The sequence below is a fragment of the Crinia signifera genome, chromosome 6 (assembly GCF_055691185.1).
Source record: "Crinia signifera chromosome 6, ASM5569118v1, whole genome shotgun sequence".
Lineage (NCBI taxonomy): Eukaryota > Metazoa > Chordata > Amphibia > Anura > Myobatrachidae > Crinia > Crinia signifera.
Window position 1 is genome coordinate 28,433,814 of NC_139222.1, and position 12,885 is coordinate 28,446,698.

At 48.9% G+C, this 12,885-nt stretch overlaps 1 protein-coding gene across 2 annotated transcripts in view; it reads right to left on the bottom strand.

The window, feature by feature from the left end:
* Nucleotides 1-8,897, bottom strand: part of LOC146010187 (uncharacterized) — a 31,346-nt gene extending 22,449 nt beyond the window's left edge. Inside the window, exons 1-3 of one of the 2 annotated variants that reach the window (XM_083151183.1) lie at nucleotides 8,730-8,897; nucleotides 6,220-6,618; nucleotides 5,761-6,076 (exon numbers count right to left, since the gene is read on the bottom strand). In XM_083151183.1, coding sequence (XP_083007309.1) covers nucleotides 5,761-5,881 — 121 coding nt within the window. In that variant the 5' untranslated portion in view covers nucleotides 5,882-6,076; nucleotides 6,220-6,618; nucleotides 8,730-8,897. Of the gene's footprint in view, nucleotides 1-5,760; nucleotides 6,077-6,219; nucleotides 6,963-8,729 lie in introns of those variants that run through there. The other variant, XM_083151181.1, reaches the window with a different exon arrangement.
* Nucleotides 8,898-12,885: the final 3,988 nt, after the last annotated feature.

Genomic DNA, 12,885 nt, shown 5'->3' on the forward strand with positions numbered 1-12,885 from the left:
GCAAAGGCAATGACCGAACGCAACCACCTAGCAATGGTCTGCTTAGACGCAGGCCAACCAATCTTGTGCACATCATACAAGACTAGCAAAGTAGCAGTCTTCCTGACACCTTTCACCCTGTCCACATAAATGCGCAAGGCGCGAACAACGTCCAAATTCCTCAATTTGTCCCTCTTCCTGGAACCCTCTGTGGGTTGAAACACAGGCAGAACTATCTCTTGATCCAAATGAAAAGCAGAGACTACTTTCGGCAAAAATTGGGGTACTGTTTGAAGAACAGCCGTCATCATGAAAAATAAGAAAGTGAGACTTGCAGAACAATGCTCCCAACTCTGACAATCTCTTTGCCGAGGCAACAGCCAACAAAAAGACAAGTTTCCATGTAAGGAACTTAAGGTCAGCCGACCTTAATGGCTCAAAAGGCGCCCTTTGAAGACACTCCAGAACCAGTGATAAATCCCATGGAGCCACTGGTTGCTTGTAGGGAGGTTTCAACCGTGAAACCTCTTGCAGGAAAGTCTGCACCTCCGGTAGCAATGCTATCCTCTTCTGGAAATAAATTGACAAGGCCGATATCTGTACCTTGAGTGACTGAAGGCTTGGATCAGACGAGAAACCATCCTGCAAAAACTCCAGCAATTTAGAAAGTCAAAATCGCAATGTATTCGACTTCTGCCTTTCACACCACCTAATATAAGTCTTCCAGACCCTATAATAGTTAGCCGAAGACACCGACTTCCTACCCTTTACCATGGTGTTAACCACAGCCTCTGAGAAACCCTTGTTCTTCAAGATGGCGGTCTCAATAGCCAAGCCGTCAAATTTAATGAATCCAGGTGGAAGAACGGCCCTTGGCTTAACAGATCTGCCCTCAGAGGTAGACGCCACGAGTCCACAGACAATCTCTGAACCCTCAAGTACCAGGACCTTCTTAGCCAATCTGGGGCTACTAGAATCACCGGAATTCCTTGGGATTGGATTCTTTTCAACACTCTCGCCAGCATTGGAAACGGCGGGAAAACATAAAGCAGATTCCCCTCCCAGAGGATAGTCATTGCATCCACTGCTTTGGCCAGTGGATCTCTTGTCCTGGCATAGAACCTGGGTAGCCGATGATTGAACCTGGATGCCATAAGGTTCACATCCGGAGTTCCCCACTTCACTAATCTGGTGAAATACCTGTAGATTCAGGCTCCATTCCCCCCTCTAGCAGTTCCTCCCTGCACAGGAAATCGGCCTCGACATTCTCCACCCCTGGGATGAATATCGCTGACAAAGCTGGAACCTTCTGCTCCGCCCACAAGAAGATCCGGGAAACCCCCCACATGGCCAGCCTGCTGCGTGTGCCTCCCTGATGATTCAGGTACGCCACAGCCGTGGCATTTTCCATCTGAATCCACAAAGGAAGACCCAGCAATCTTTCTCCACACAGCCCGCAGTTCCAGGATATTGATCGGCAGACTCCTCCGAGGACCACAAGCCCTGAAGGCGAAGGTCCAGAACAACTGCCCCCCAGCCCCTGTGACTGGCGTCGGTAGTGACTACCAGCCAGTCCCAGGACTGCAAAGACCGACCCCACTGAGGGAATCCACCTCCATCCACCATTCCAGGGAAGACCGGGTTTCTGGAGACAGCACTATGCGCTCTGACTTCATGGTCTGAGTATTCCCTGACCAGGATGTCAGAATGTTCCACTGGAATACTCGAGAGTGGAACCTGCCAAACTGTAGCGTCTCGAAAGTCGCCACCATTTTTCCCAGCAGTTTGAGACACCTCCAAACCGATGGACTCTGAGACCCCAGGATCTCCCGAACCAAGATGGATATGTCCCTGGCCTTTGTCTCGGTAGAAATACCCGATGTAGATGGGTATCCAGGACAACACTCAGGAACTGGATTCTCTGTGACGGCACAAGCTGAGACTTTTGTAAATTTAAAAGACAACCGTGAACTTGCAAAAACCTGATGGCTTCTACCAAGTGACTCTGCAACCTCTCCGCCGACTCTGCTTTGAACAACAGGTCGTCCAGGTACGGAATCACAGGGATTCCCCTCAGTCGGAGAGCAGCCGCCATCACGGACATAATTTTGGTGAATACCCTTGGTGCTGTGGCCAGTCCAAAGGGCAACGCCTGGAATTGCAAATGTAGGTCTCCTATTGCAAACCTCAGGAGAGCCTAATGTTCCGGGTGGATAGGAACATGAAGATATGCGTCCTGGACATCCATGGACGCCAAAATTTCTCCATGGTCCAGGCTTAGCAGCATGGACCGTAGAGATTCCATCTTGAAATGGTCTACCCACAGATGGAGATTCAAAGACTTTAAATTTAAGATTGGTCTGAAGGACCCGTCTGGCTTGGGCACCAAAAACAGAGTGGAATAAAAGCCCTTCTTCCACTCCGCTCGAGGAACCGGGATCACCACTCCTTTCTCTAAGAGAGATTGAGCCGCCCCAAGAAGAGCAGCTCCTTTGGCAGTGGTGTAGGTATGAATCTTCTCGGAGGAAAACCTTTGAAGGGAATCCTGTAACCCTGGAATACAATGTCAAACACCCAAGGATCCTGGTCCAACAATGCCCAAGCGTCCCTGAACCATCTCAGACGCCCCCCCACCTTGACCACCACTGGGATATTCCCCAGATAGTCATACTGAGGGCTTATCCTCACCTTTGGTGCTCAGTTTCTTATGAAAGGAACTGAACTTTGACTTTGGGGCCTTGCCCCTGGAGGACTGAAACTTTCCCCTAAATGACTGTCCCCGAAAGGACGCACCCCCTCTAGGGGAGGGCCAAAAGGACGGCCTAAAAGCCGAGAACCTTGAGGCCTGTTTTGCTACAGGAGCCGGCAGGAAAGTACTTTTGCCTCCCGTGGCCTGCTTAATAATCTCTTCCAGCTCGGAACCAAACAACAGCTTTCCTTTAAAAGCCAATGCCTCTAAGGCCTTTTTTGATTCATTATCCACCTACCAGGCTTTAAGCCAAAGCACTCTCCTGGCATTGACGGACACCGTGGAAACTCTGGAAGCCATTTTGAGAGCTTCCTCCTCAGCCTCAAGCACATACTCCGCAGCTGCTTTAAGCTTCTCAGCAAGCAGCAACACACATGGATCAGCATGTAAAATTGTACACAGGTCATTGGCCCACACAATCATGGCCTTAGAGACCCAGGCTGATGCTATAAGAGGGCGTAAAGTGTAGCCTACCCCCTCAAATATTGCCTTGAGGTTACCTTCCAGCTTCTTTTCTACGGGGTCCTTAAAGGCTGCCCCCCCCTGGACATGTAGCACCGTGGCTTTAGAAAACCATGCCACAGAAGCATCTACCACCTGAACTTTTCCCCAGAGGTCTGCATGAGCCTCAGGCATGGGGTATAGACTTAAAAATCTCTTAGGCATCTGAAGCCTTTTATCGAACGTTTTCCAACCCCCTTCCAATAAATCCTGTAAACCAGGCATGTCCAACGTTGGTCCTCCAGATGTTGTAAAAACTACACAGCATGCTTTGCCAGTTTGCTATTAGAGAATTCTAAAACTATTGCAAAGCATGCTGGGATGTGTAGTTTCAAAACATCTGGAGGGCCAACGTTGGACATGCCTGCTGTAAACCTTCATCCGCAGAGAAGGTAACAGTCTCCTTACGCTGCCGTTTAAATACACCTTTTGCAGGAGTTTTATCCTCCACAGACAAACTCAGAGCCTGTTTAACAGCAGTAATCAAATCCTCCACCCCTGGGGCCGAGGAATCCTCAGAGTCATCACCCTGATCCCAGGGGATGTCTGTGTACTCTCCCTCCTCTTCAGATTCAGCAACAAGCAACGGCACTGAATAAGACCTTTTAGGGGTCCCCACAGTATCACCATCAAATTTGTCTAACAAATCATTAAATCTGCTGATCCCTTTAGCAGTATCCTGCATGACCTGTAAGAAACCAGGATCTGCTTGGGTCAGAGGCAAGGAGCCAGAGGACTGCTGAGATGATGACATAGGTCTAGGGCATGGGTCTTCAACCTGTGGCCCTCCAGATGTTGTGGAACTACATGTCCCAGCATGCCCTGAGGTTTTTTGGCACGCTCTTATAGGAAAAAATGTGGCAATGCATGTTGGAACATGTAGTTTCACAACATCTGGAGGGCCACAGGTTGAAGACCCATGCACTAAGGCATTTACAGACCTGCCCAGGGCACTGGCCCACGCAGGCTCCGATTGCTCTACCCTCTGGGGTTCACTGCCCATGGGTCTCACACCAGCGCAAGTAATACACAAGCCCCCCTTGGCCATCTGTTCAGGGGTAAATTTTAGTGTACAAACACTACAAACGCACAATGCATTAAGGGGTCCCTCCCCCAAAGCCACAGACTGTTGCTCAGACATGATGCAAAAGATAACACAGTCACACTGCACAAAGTACAGGCATTTTATACAGAGCCAATGTACCACAGTCACTTATCTGTCTGAAGCTTTCAGAAGTGGGGAAAACGATGCCCAGGAAATCCAATCACTCTGCCAGGATCTGTCAGCCAGCTCAGCTCCGCTGCAAGCGTTCCGAATGGCGCCAAAACAGAGTGAGGGAAGAGACCAAGTCCCTGCTGCTGCGGGGTCCGTGGCTTTTGGCGCCAACCACCCCCAGACAGCCGGTCACCCTCCGGTCACTGTAGGATCTCCTAGTTCCAGTGTCTCCCCCTCTGCTGGGGACCACTCGGAACATGCCTGTGACACACTGCTGTCCTCTCATACAGGAGCTCAGTGAGTAAGCTCCGCAGAAAATGGCCGCCGCCATCACGGAGCGCATCTCCCCCACGACCCCCACCTAGCGTGAAGCCGGTTCTTAATAGAAGCTGTAAGCGCCGCCATAACCCTTAATGCGCCGCCAGTCTAATAATCAGGATGGCTGAGCGGAACAAATATTGTTCCCTGTGTTTCCGGGGAAGTACTTTAGCTGCACACCAGTGTTGCTCTGGGCGGAAGTAAGACGCCGCCGTGTACTTCCGCCCTCACAGTGCTAACTCTGCAGCGTGCAGTCGCGGCTTGTAGCCCAGACTGCAGCATGTCTCTTACCAGAGCCGCCTTCTTATGCCTTGACTCCCAGACCAAAACGCTGTATCCATGCTGGGAAAGCTTCCTGAAACGTATGTACATAGCGCCATAATGTGACTGCATTTGCTGTGAAGCATTTCACTTCTGCAGGAATAATCAGGCATATGCATAGGGGTATAGATAAATCCATTCCCCCTCACATCTTCTTCTCCCCGGGGAGCCACCCCATAGATAAGAGGTAACCCTGCTTGAAACAAACAAAATACTCCTACTCTGTCCTCTCTAAACGGAGACAGGAAAAAAAAGACACTGAGGTGAAGGAGGAAGAGGCGGTTATACCCAAGGTGGGCGGTCCTAGAGAAAAAACTCCTGTCTAATCTATAGGGGAAGGGAAACATCCCAGTGTTAGGCTGGTTTCACACACTCCGGCTGCTGCCGGACGGTGAAATCCCGCACGGCCAGGGAGCCGTGCCGCACACATTAGTTGTGAATGGACACTATTGTGTCCATTCACACGGGACGGCCACGGCCCGGCCGCACGGCTGCAGCCGGATCCCACCACTGGAAGGGACGGCTGCCGGGCTGTGGCCATCCCTTCCATGATAAACTAGTGTGTGCGGCACGGCTCCCTGGCCGTGCGGGATTTCACCGTCCGTCAGGAGCCGGAGTGTGTGAAACCAGCCTTATGGCTGCCATGGGGATCGTCGAAGAAATGATTATTCCTCACCTGTGCTGATATCTTTAGGGATTTCTTCTTTATAACACTGCTGATCACCCCTCATATGTGTGTCTTCTGTCTCTGTATCTTTTTTCTTATCAGACACATAAGACTCTTCTCTTATCTTCATATCCGTCACATACGTCTCTTCTTCCTCTGTGTCTTCTGCCCTAATGTCAGTCACATCCGTCTCTTCTTCCTCTGTGTCTTCTGCCTTAATGTCAGTCACATCCGTCTCTTCTTCCTCTGTGTCTTCTGCCTTAATGTCAGTCACATCCGTCTCTTCTTCCTCTGTGTCTTCTGCCTTAATATCTTCACATTGAACCTACAAAAAAATATCTCATTAGTAATGTCTGATGCTAGTGAGAGTACACAGTACAATATCCGTGCATAAGACACACACAACCACTGCAATTCATATAGTGACAGTCACTTAGGAATATTGGGGAGACCCTAATTCCCACCTACCTGATCCTCCTGTGGGGTCCTGTGAGTCTCCTCTGTATAGTGCTGGGAATACAGAGGACGGGGACATCTCTCTGGGGTATCTCTGTTACTGGCTCCATCTGTAGGAGACACGCAGTGACTGAGGACATGGTATATATGTGATTATCCTGGGAATGCAGAGGACGGGGACATCTCTCTGGGGTATCTCTGTTACTGGGCCCATCTATAGGACACACACAGTGACTGAATATATTGTACATGTGGATTAGCAAATGATACGTGTATATAGGGGGCCCCCATACCTGCTCGCCCCTGTACAATAAAACAAAGTCTCCTCTTACCCAGTGATGTGAGGGCCAAGTGATTCTCATTCATAACATTCCTGCACAGACCCTTGTGTTCCTCTATATACTCCTGTTCCTTCATGAAGAGATAGACAGCGACATCCTGACATCTTATAGAAACCCGACACACACAGTGATACAGTCATCACCCAGACACATCCCCCGGTGTTACTGTATAATGTCCCATTCCCAGCAGTCACCTCTCCGGTCACATCCCCCGGTGTTACTGTATAATGTCCCATTCCCAGCAGTCGTCTCTCAGGTCACATCCCCCGGTGTTACTGTATAATGTCCCATTCCCAGCAGTCGTCTCTCAGGTCACATCCCCCGGTGTTACTGTATAACGCCCCATTCCCAGCAGTCACCTCTCCGGTCACATCCCCCAGTGTTACTGTATAACGCCCCATTCCAAGCAGTCACCTCTCCGGTCACATCCCCCAGTGTTACTGTATAATGCCCCATTCCCAGCAGTCACCTCTCCGGTCACATCCCCCAGTGTTACTGTATAATGCCCCATTCCCAGCAGTCACCTCTCCTGTCACATCCCCCAGTGTTACTGTATAATGCCCCATTCCCAGCAGTCACCTCTCCGGTCACATCCCCCAGTGTTACTGTATAATGCCCCATTCCCAGCAGTCACCTCTCCGGTCACATCCCCCGGTGTTACTGTATAATGTCCCATTCCCAGCAGTCACCTCTCCGGTCACATCCCCCAGGTGTTACTGTATAATGCCCCATTCCCAGCAGTCACCTCTCCGGTCACATCCCCCGGTGTTACTGTATAATGTCCCATTCCCAGCAGTCGTCTTTCAGGTCACATCCCCCGGTGTTACTGTATAATGTCCCATTCCCAGCAGTCTCCTCTCTGGTCACATCCCCCAGTGTTACTGTATAACGCCCCATTCCCAGCAGTCACCTCTCCGGTCACATCCCCCAGTGTTACTGTATAACGCCCCATTCCCAGCAGTCACCTCTCCGGTCACATCCCCCAGTGTTACTGTATAACGCCCCATTCCCAGCAGTCACCTCTCCGGTCACATCATCCAGGGTTACTGTATAATGTCCCATTCCCAGCAGTCACCTCTCCGGTCACATCCCCCAGTGTTAATGTATAATGTCCCATTCCCAGCAGTCACCTCTCCGGTCACATCCCCCGGTGTCACTTTATAATGCCCCATTCCCAGCAGTCAGCTCCCCAGTCACATCACTGGGTGTTTCTGTATAATGCCCCATTCCCAGTAGTCACCTCTCCGGTCACATCCCCCGGTGTTACTGTATAATGTCCCATTCCCAGCAGTCACCTCTACGGTCACATCACCGGGTGTTACTGTATAATGCCCCATTCCCAGCAGTCACCTCTCCGGTCACATCCCCCGGTGTTACTGTATAATGCCCCATTCCCAGCAGTCACCTCTCCGGTCACATCCCTCCCCGGTGTTACTGTATAATGTCCCATTCCCAGCAGTCTCCTCTCCGGTCACATCCCTCCCAGGTGTTACTGTATAATGTCCCATTCCCAGCAGTCTCCTCTCTGGTCACATCCCCCGGTGTTACTGTATAATGCCCCATTCCCAGCAGTCACCTCTCCGGTCACATCCCCCGGTGTTACTGTATAATGCCCCATTCCCAGTAGTCACCTCTCCGGTCACATACCCCGGTGTTACTGTATAATGCCCCATTCCCAGCAGTCACCTCTCCGGTCACATCCCCCGATGTTACAGTATAATGTCCCATTCCCAGCAGTCACCTCTCCGGTCACATCACCCGATGTTACTTTATAATGCCCCATTCCCAGCAGTCAGCTCCCCAGTCACATCACTGGGTATTTCTGTATAATGCCCCATTCCCAGCAGTCACCTCTCCGGTCACATCCCCCGGTGTTACTGTATTATGTCCCATTCCCAGCAGTCACCTCTCCTGTCACATCCCCCGGTGTTACTGTATAATGTCCCATTCCCAGCAGTCACTTATCCAGTCACATCCCCCAGTGTTACTGTATAATGTCCCATTCTCAGCAGTCACCTCTCCGGTCACATCCCCTGGTGTTACTGTATAATGCCCCATTCCCAGCAGCCACCTCTCCAGTCACATCCCCCGGTGTTTCTGTATAATGCCCCATTCCCAGCAGCCACCTCTCCAGTCACATCCCCCGGTGTTTCTGTATAATGCCCCATTCCCAGCAGTCACCTCTCCGGTCAGCAGCTGGATGATCTTGTTGGTGAGTTCCAGGATCTTCTGCTCCTTGTCTCTCCCATGTATCAGTGAGTGAGGTGGAGGTACCGGGATGGAACTCTGGGTCCTGCTCAGTTCTCCTGACACACAGGGATGGCAATTGGGTGTCTCATGGTCACTGGATGTCTTCTTCACTACTTTGTAACCCTGTGTATTGGAAAATATACTATTACTGCATGCACTCGCATACTTTGCCCGTACCTTACCGTATTCAATATAAAACCCTTCTACTCGCATATAAAGCTATTAACCATACTGAACCAGCTTATATCTCTTTACTTATCACAAAATATCTCCCATCTCGACCACTCCGCTCTACAAAAGAGCTGAGTCTCTCTCCTGCACAGATCACTAGCTCCCATTCACTATTGCAGGACTTTCATCGGGCTGCTCCCAGCCTATGGAATGCCCTTCCATGCACAATAAGACTCTCCACTAACTTTCAAGTGTTCCCTGAAAACTCACGTCTTCAGGCAAGCCTATAATATTTAAGTTACATACGCATAACCCTCTGAGGCACTTATGTATTATATAGTTTCCATTCTGGACTTGTAACTCGGTGGGACTGCTATGCTATTACTGGTGCCTGTCCTTGTGTTTCCCTCCTATGTCCCTATAGATTGTAAGCTTGCAGCAGGGCTCTCGTACCTCCAAGTCTGTCTGTTGTTACCCAGTTTGTTTTATCACTTTCTAAAACTGTAAAGCGCAACGGAATCTGCTGCGCTATATAAGAAACTGTAAATAAATATTATACTCCCAGTCATCACCCTCTATTAGTGCTATGATATGTAATTACCAAAATCCACCAATCAGGTCACTGTAGTAATAATATATCAGTGATATCACTGACACTCTCAGATATCCTCACCAGCATAGTGATGTCCCTGTATTATTACTATAGATATACTGTAAGTGATGTCACAGTGACACTCCCAGATCCCCTCACCTCCCTGTATTATTACTATAGATATAAGTGATGTCACAGTGACGCTCCCAGAACCCCTCACCTCCCCAGTCATGTCCCTTTATTATTACTATAGATATAAGTGATGTCACAGTGACGCTCCCAGATCCCCTCACCTCCCCAGTCACGTCCCTGTATTATTACTATAGATATAAGTGATGTCACAGTTACACTCCCAGATCCCCTCACCTCCCCAGTCACATCCCTGTATTATTACTATAGATATAAGTGATGTCACAGTGACACTCCCAGATCCCCTCACCTCCCCAGTCACGTCCCTGTATTATTACTATAAATATAAGTGATGTCACAATGACGCTCCCAGATCCCCTCACCTCCCCAGTCACGTCCCTGTATTATTACTATAGATATAAGTGATGTCAGTGACATCTCCCAGATCCCCTCACCTCCCCAGTCACATCCCTGTATTATTACTATAGATACATGTGATGTCACAGTGACGCTCCCAGATCCCCTCACCTCCCCAGTCACGTCCCTGTATTATTACTATAGATATAAGTGATGTCACAGTGACACTCCCAGATCCCCTCACCTCCCCAGTCACGTCCCTGTATTATTACTATAGATATAAGTGATGTCACAGTGACGCTCCCAGATCCCCTCACCTCCCGTCACGTCCCTGTATTATTACTATAGATATAAGTGATGTCACAGTGACATCTCCCAGATCCCCTTCACCTCTCAGTCACGTCCCTGTATTATTACTATAGATATAAGTGATGTCACAGTGACACTCCCAGATCCCCTCACCTCCCCAGTCACGTCCCTGTATTATTACTATAAATATAAGTGATGTCACAGTGACGCTCCCAGATCCCCTCACCTCCCCAGTCACGTCCCTGTATTATTACTATAGATATAAGTGATGTCACAGTGACACTCCCAGATCCCCTCACCTCCCGTCACGTCCCTGTATTATTACTATAGATATAAGTGATGTCACGGTGACACTCCCAGATCCCCTCACCTCCCCAGTCACATCCCTGTATTAGTATAGATATAAGTGATGTCACTGTGATGCTCCCAGATCCCCTCACCTCCCCAGTCACGTCCCTGTATTATTACTATAGATATAAGTGATGTCACAGTGACATCTCCCAGATCCCCTCACCTCCCCAGTCATGTCCCTGTATTATTACTATAGATATAAGTGATGTCACAGTGACATCTCCCAGATCCCCTCACCTCCCCAGTCACATCCCTGTATTATTACTATAGATACATGTGATGTCACAGTGACACTCCCAGATCCCCTCACCTCCCCAGTCACGTCCCTGTATTATTACTATAGATATAAGTGATGTCACAGTGACACTCCCAGATCCCCTCACCTCCCCAGTCACATCCCTGTATTATTACTATAGATATAAGTGATGTCACAGTGACGCTCCCAGGTCCCCTCACCTCCCTGTATTATTACTATAGATATAAGTGATGTCAGTGACACTCCCAGATCCCCTCACCTCCCCAGTCACATCCCTGTATTATTACTATAGATACATGTGATGTCACAGTGACGCTCCCAGATCCCCTCACCTCCCCAGTCACGTCCCTGTATTATTACTATAGATATAAGTGATGTCACAGTGACACTCCCAGATCCCCTCACCTCCCCAGTCACGTCCCTGTATTATTACTATAGATATAAGTGATGTCACAGTGACGCTCCCAGATCCCCTCACCTCCCGTCACGTCCCTGTATTATTACTATAGATATAAGTGATGTCACAGTGACATCTCCCAGATCCCCTTCACCTCTCAGTCACGTCCCTGTATTATTACTATAGATATAAGTGATGTCACAGTGACACTCCCAGATCCCCTCACCTCCCCAGTCACGTCCCTGTATTATTACTATAAATATAAGTGATGTCACAGTGACGCTCCCAGATCCCCTCACCTCCCCAGTCACGTCCCTGTATTATTACTATAGATATAAGTGATGTCACAGTGACACTCCCAGATCCCCTCACCTCCCGTCACGTCCCTGTATTATTACTATAGATATAAGTGATGTCACGGTGACACTCCCAGATCCCCTCACCTCCCCAGTCACATCCCTGTATTAGTATAGATATAAGTGATGTCACTGTGATGCTCCCAGATCCCCTCACCTCCCCAGTCACGTCCCTGTATTATTACTATAGATATAAGTGATGTCACAGTGACATCTCCCAGATCCCCTCACCTCCCCAGTCATGTCCCTGTATTATTACTATAGATATAAGTGATGTCACAGTGACATCTCCCAGATCCCCTCACCTCCCCAGTCACATCCCTGTATTATTACTATAGATACATGTGATGTCACAGTGACACTCCCAGATCCCCTCACCTCCCCAGTCACGTCCCTGTATTATTACTATAGATATAAGTGATGTCACAGTGACACTCCCAGATCCCCTCACCTCCCCAGTCACATCCCTGTATTATTACTATAGATATAAGTGATGTCACAGTGACGCTCCCAGGTCCCCTCACCTCCCTGTATTATTACTATAGATATAAGTGATGTCACAGTGACACTCCCAGATCCCCTCACCTCCCCAGTCACATCCCTGTATTATTACTATAGATATAGGTGATGTCACAGTGACACTCCCAGATCCCCTCACCTCCCCAGTCAGCAGGTAGATGATCTCCAGGGTGATATTTAGAATCCTCTCAGTCATGTGACTCTGCTCCTTGTCCATCCTCGGGCCATACACTGCTGCGATACATCCCAGTAGTGTATGGCCACCATAAGAAAAATCTACACAGAGGCACAAGAGCAGCCTCTAATGTTTCCGCACATATATATATCATACAGAGAACAATGGGTACATGTATAGTATAAGCGCTATAGTATACCACTACAACGTTCATTGTAGTAGATGGTTGTCTGTAATAGGGCACCAAAGGCTGCTCGCACTGTATAATCATCATACTACTACGAAGATATCAGAGACTCAAAACCCTGAAAAAAATAATATAAAATAAATTTGTTTTGTAACAGGACACCAAAAGCTGCTCCCTAATGGTAATCTTAAAAAAAGGCAGAGGATGCTGAACTATATAATAATAACACCACACCAGAGGCTGCTCCCTCTGTATAACATTTGTAACAGGATGCCATAGGCCGCTCCC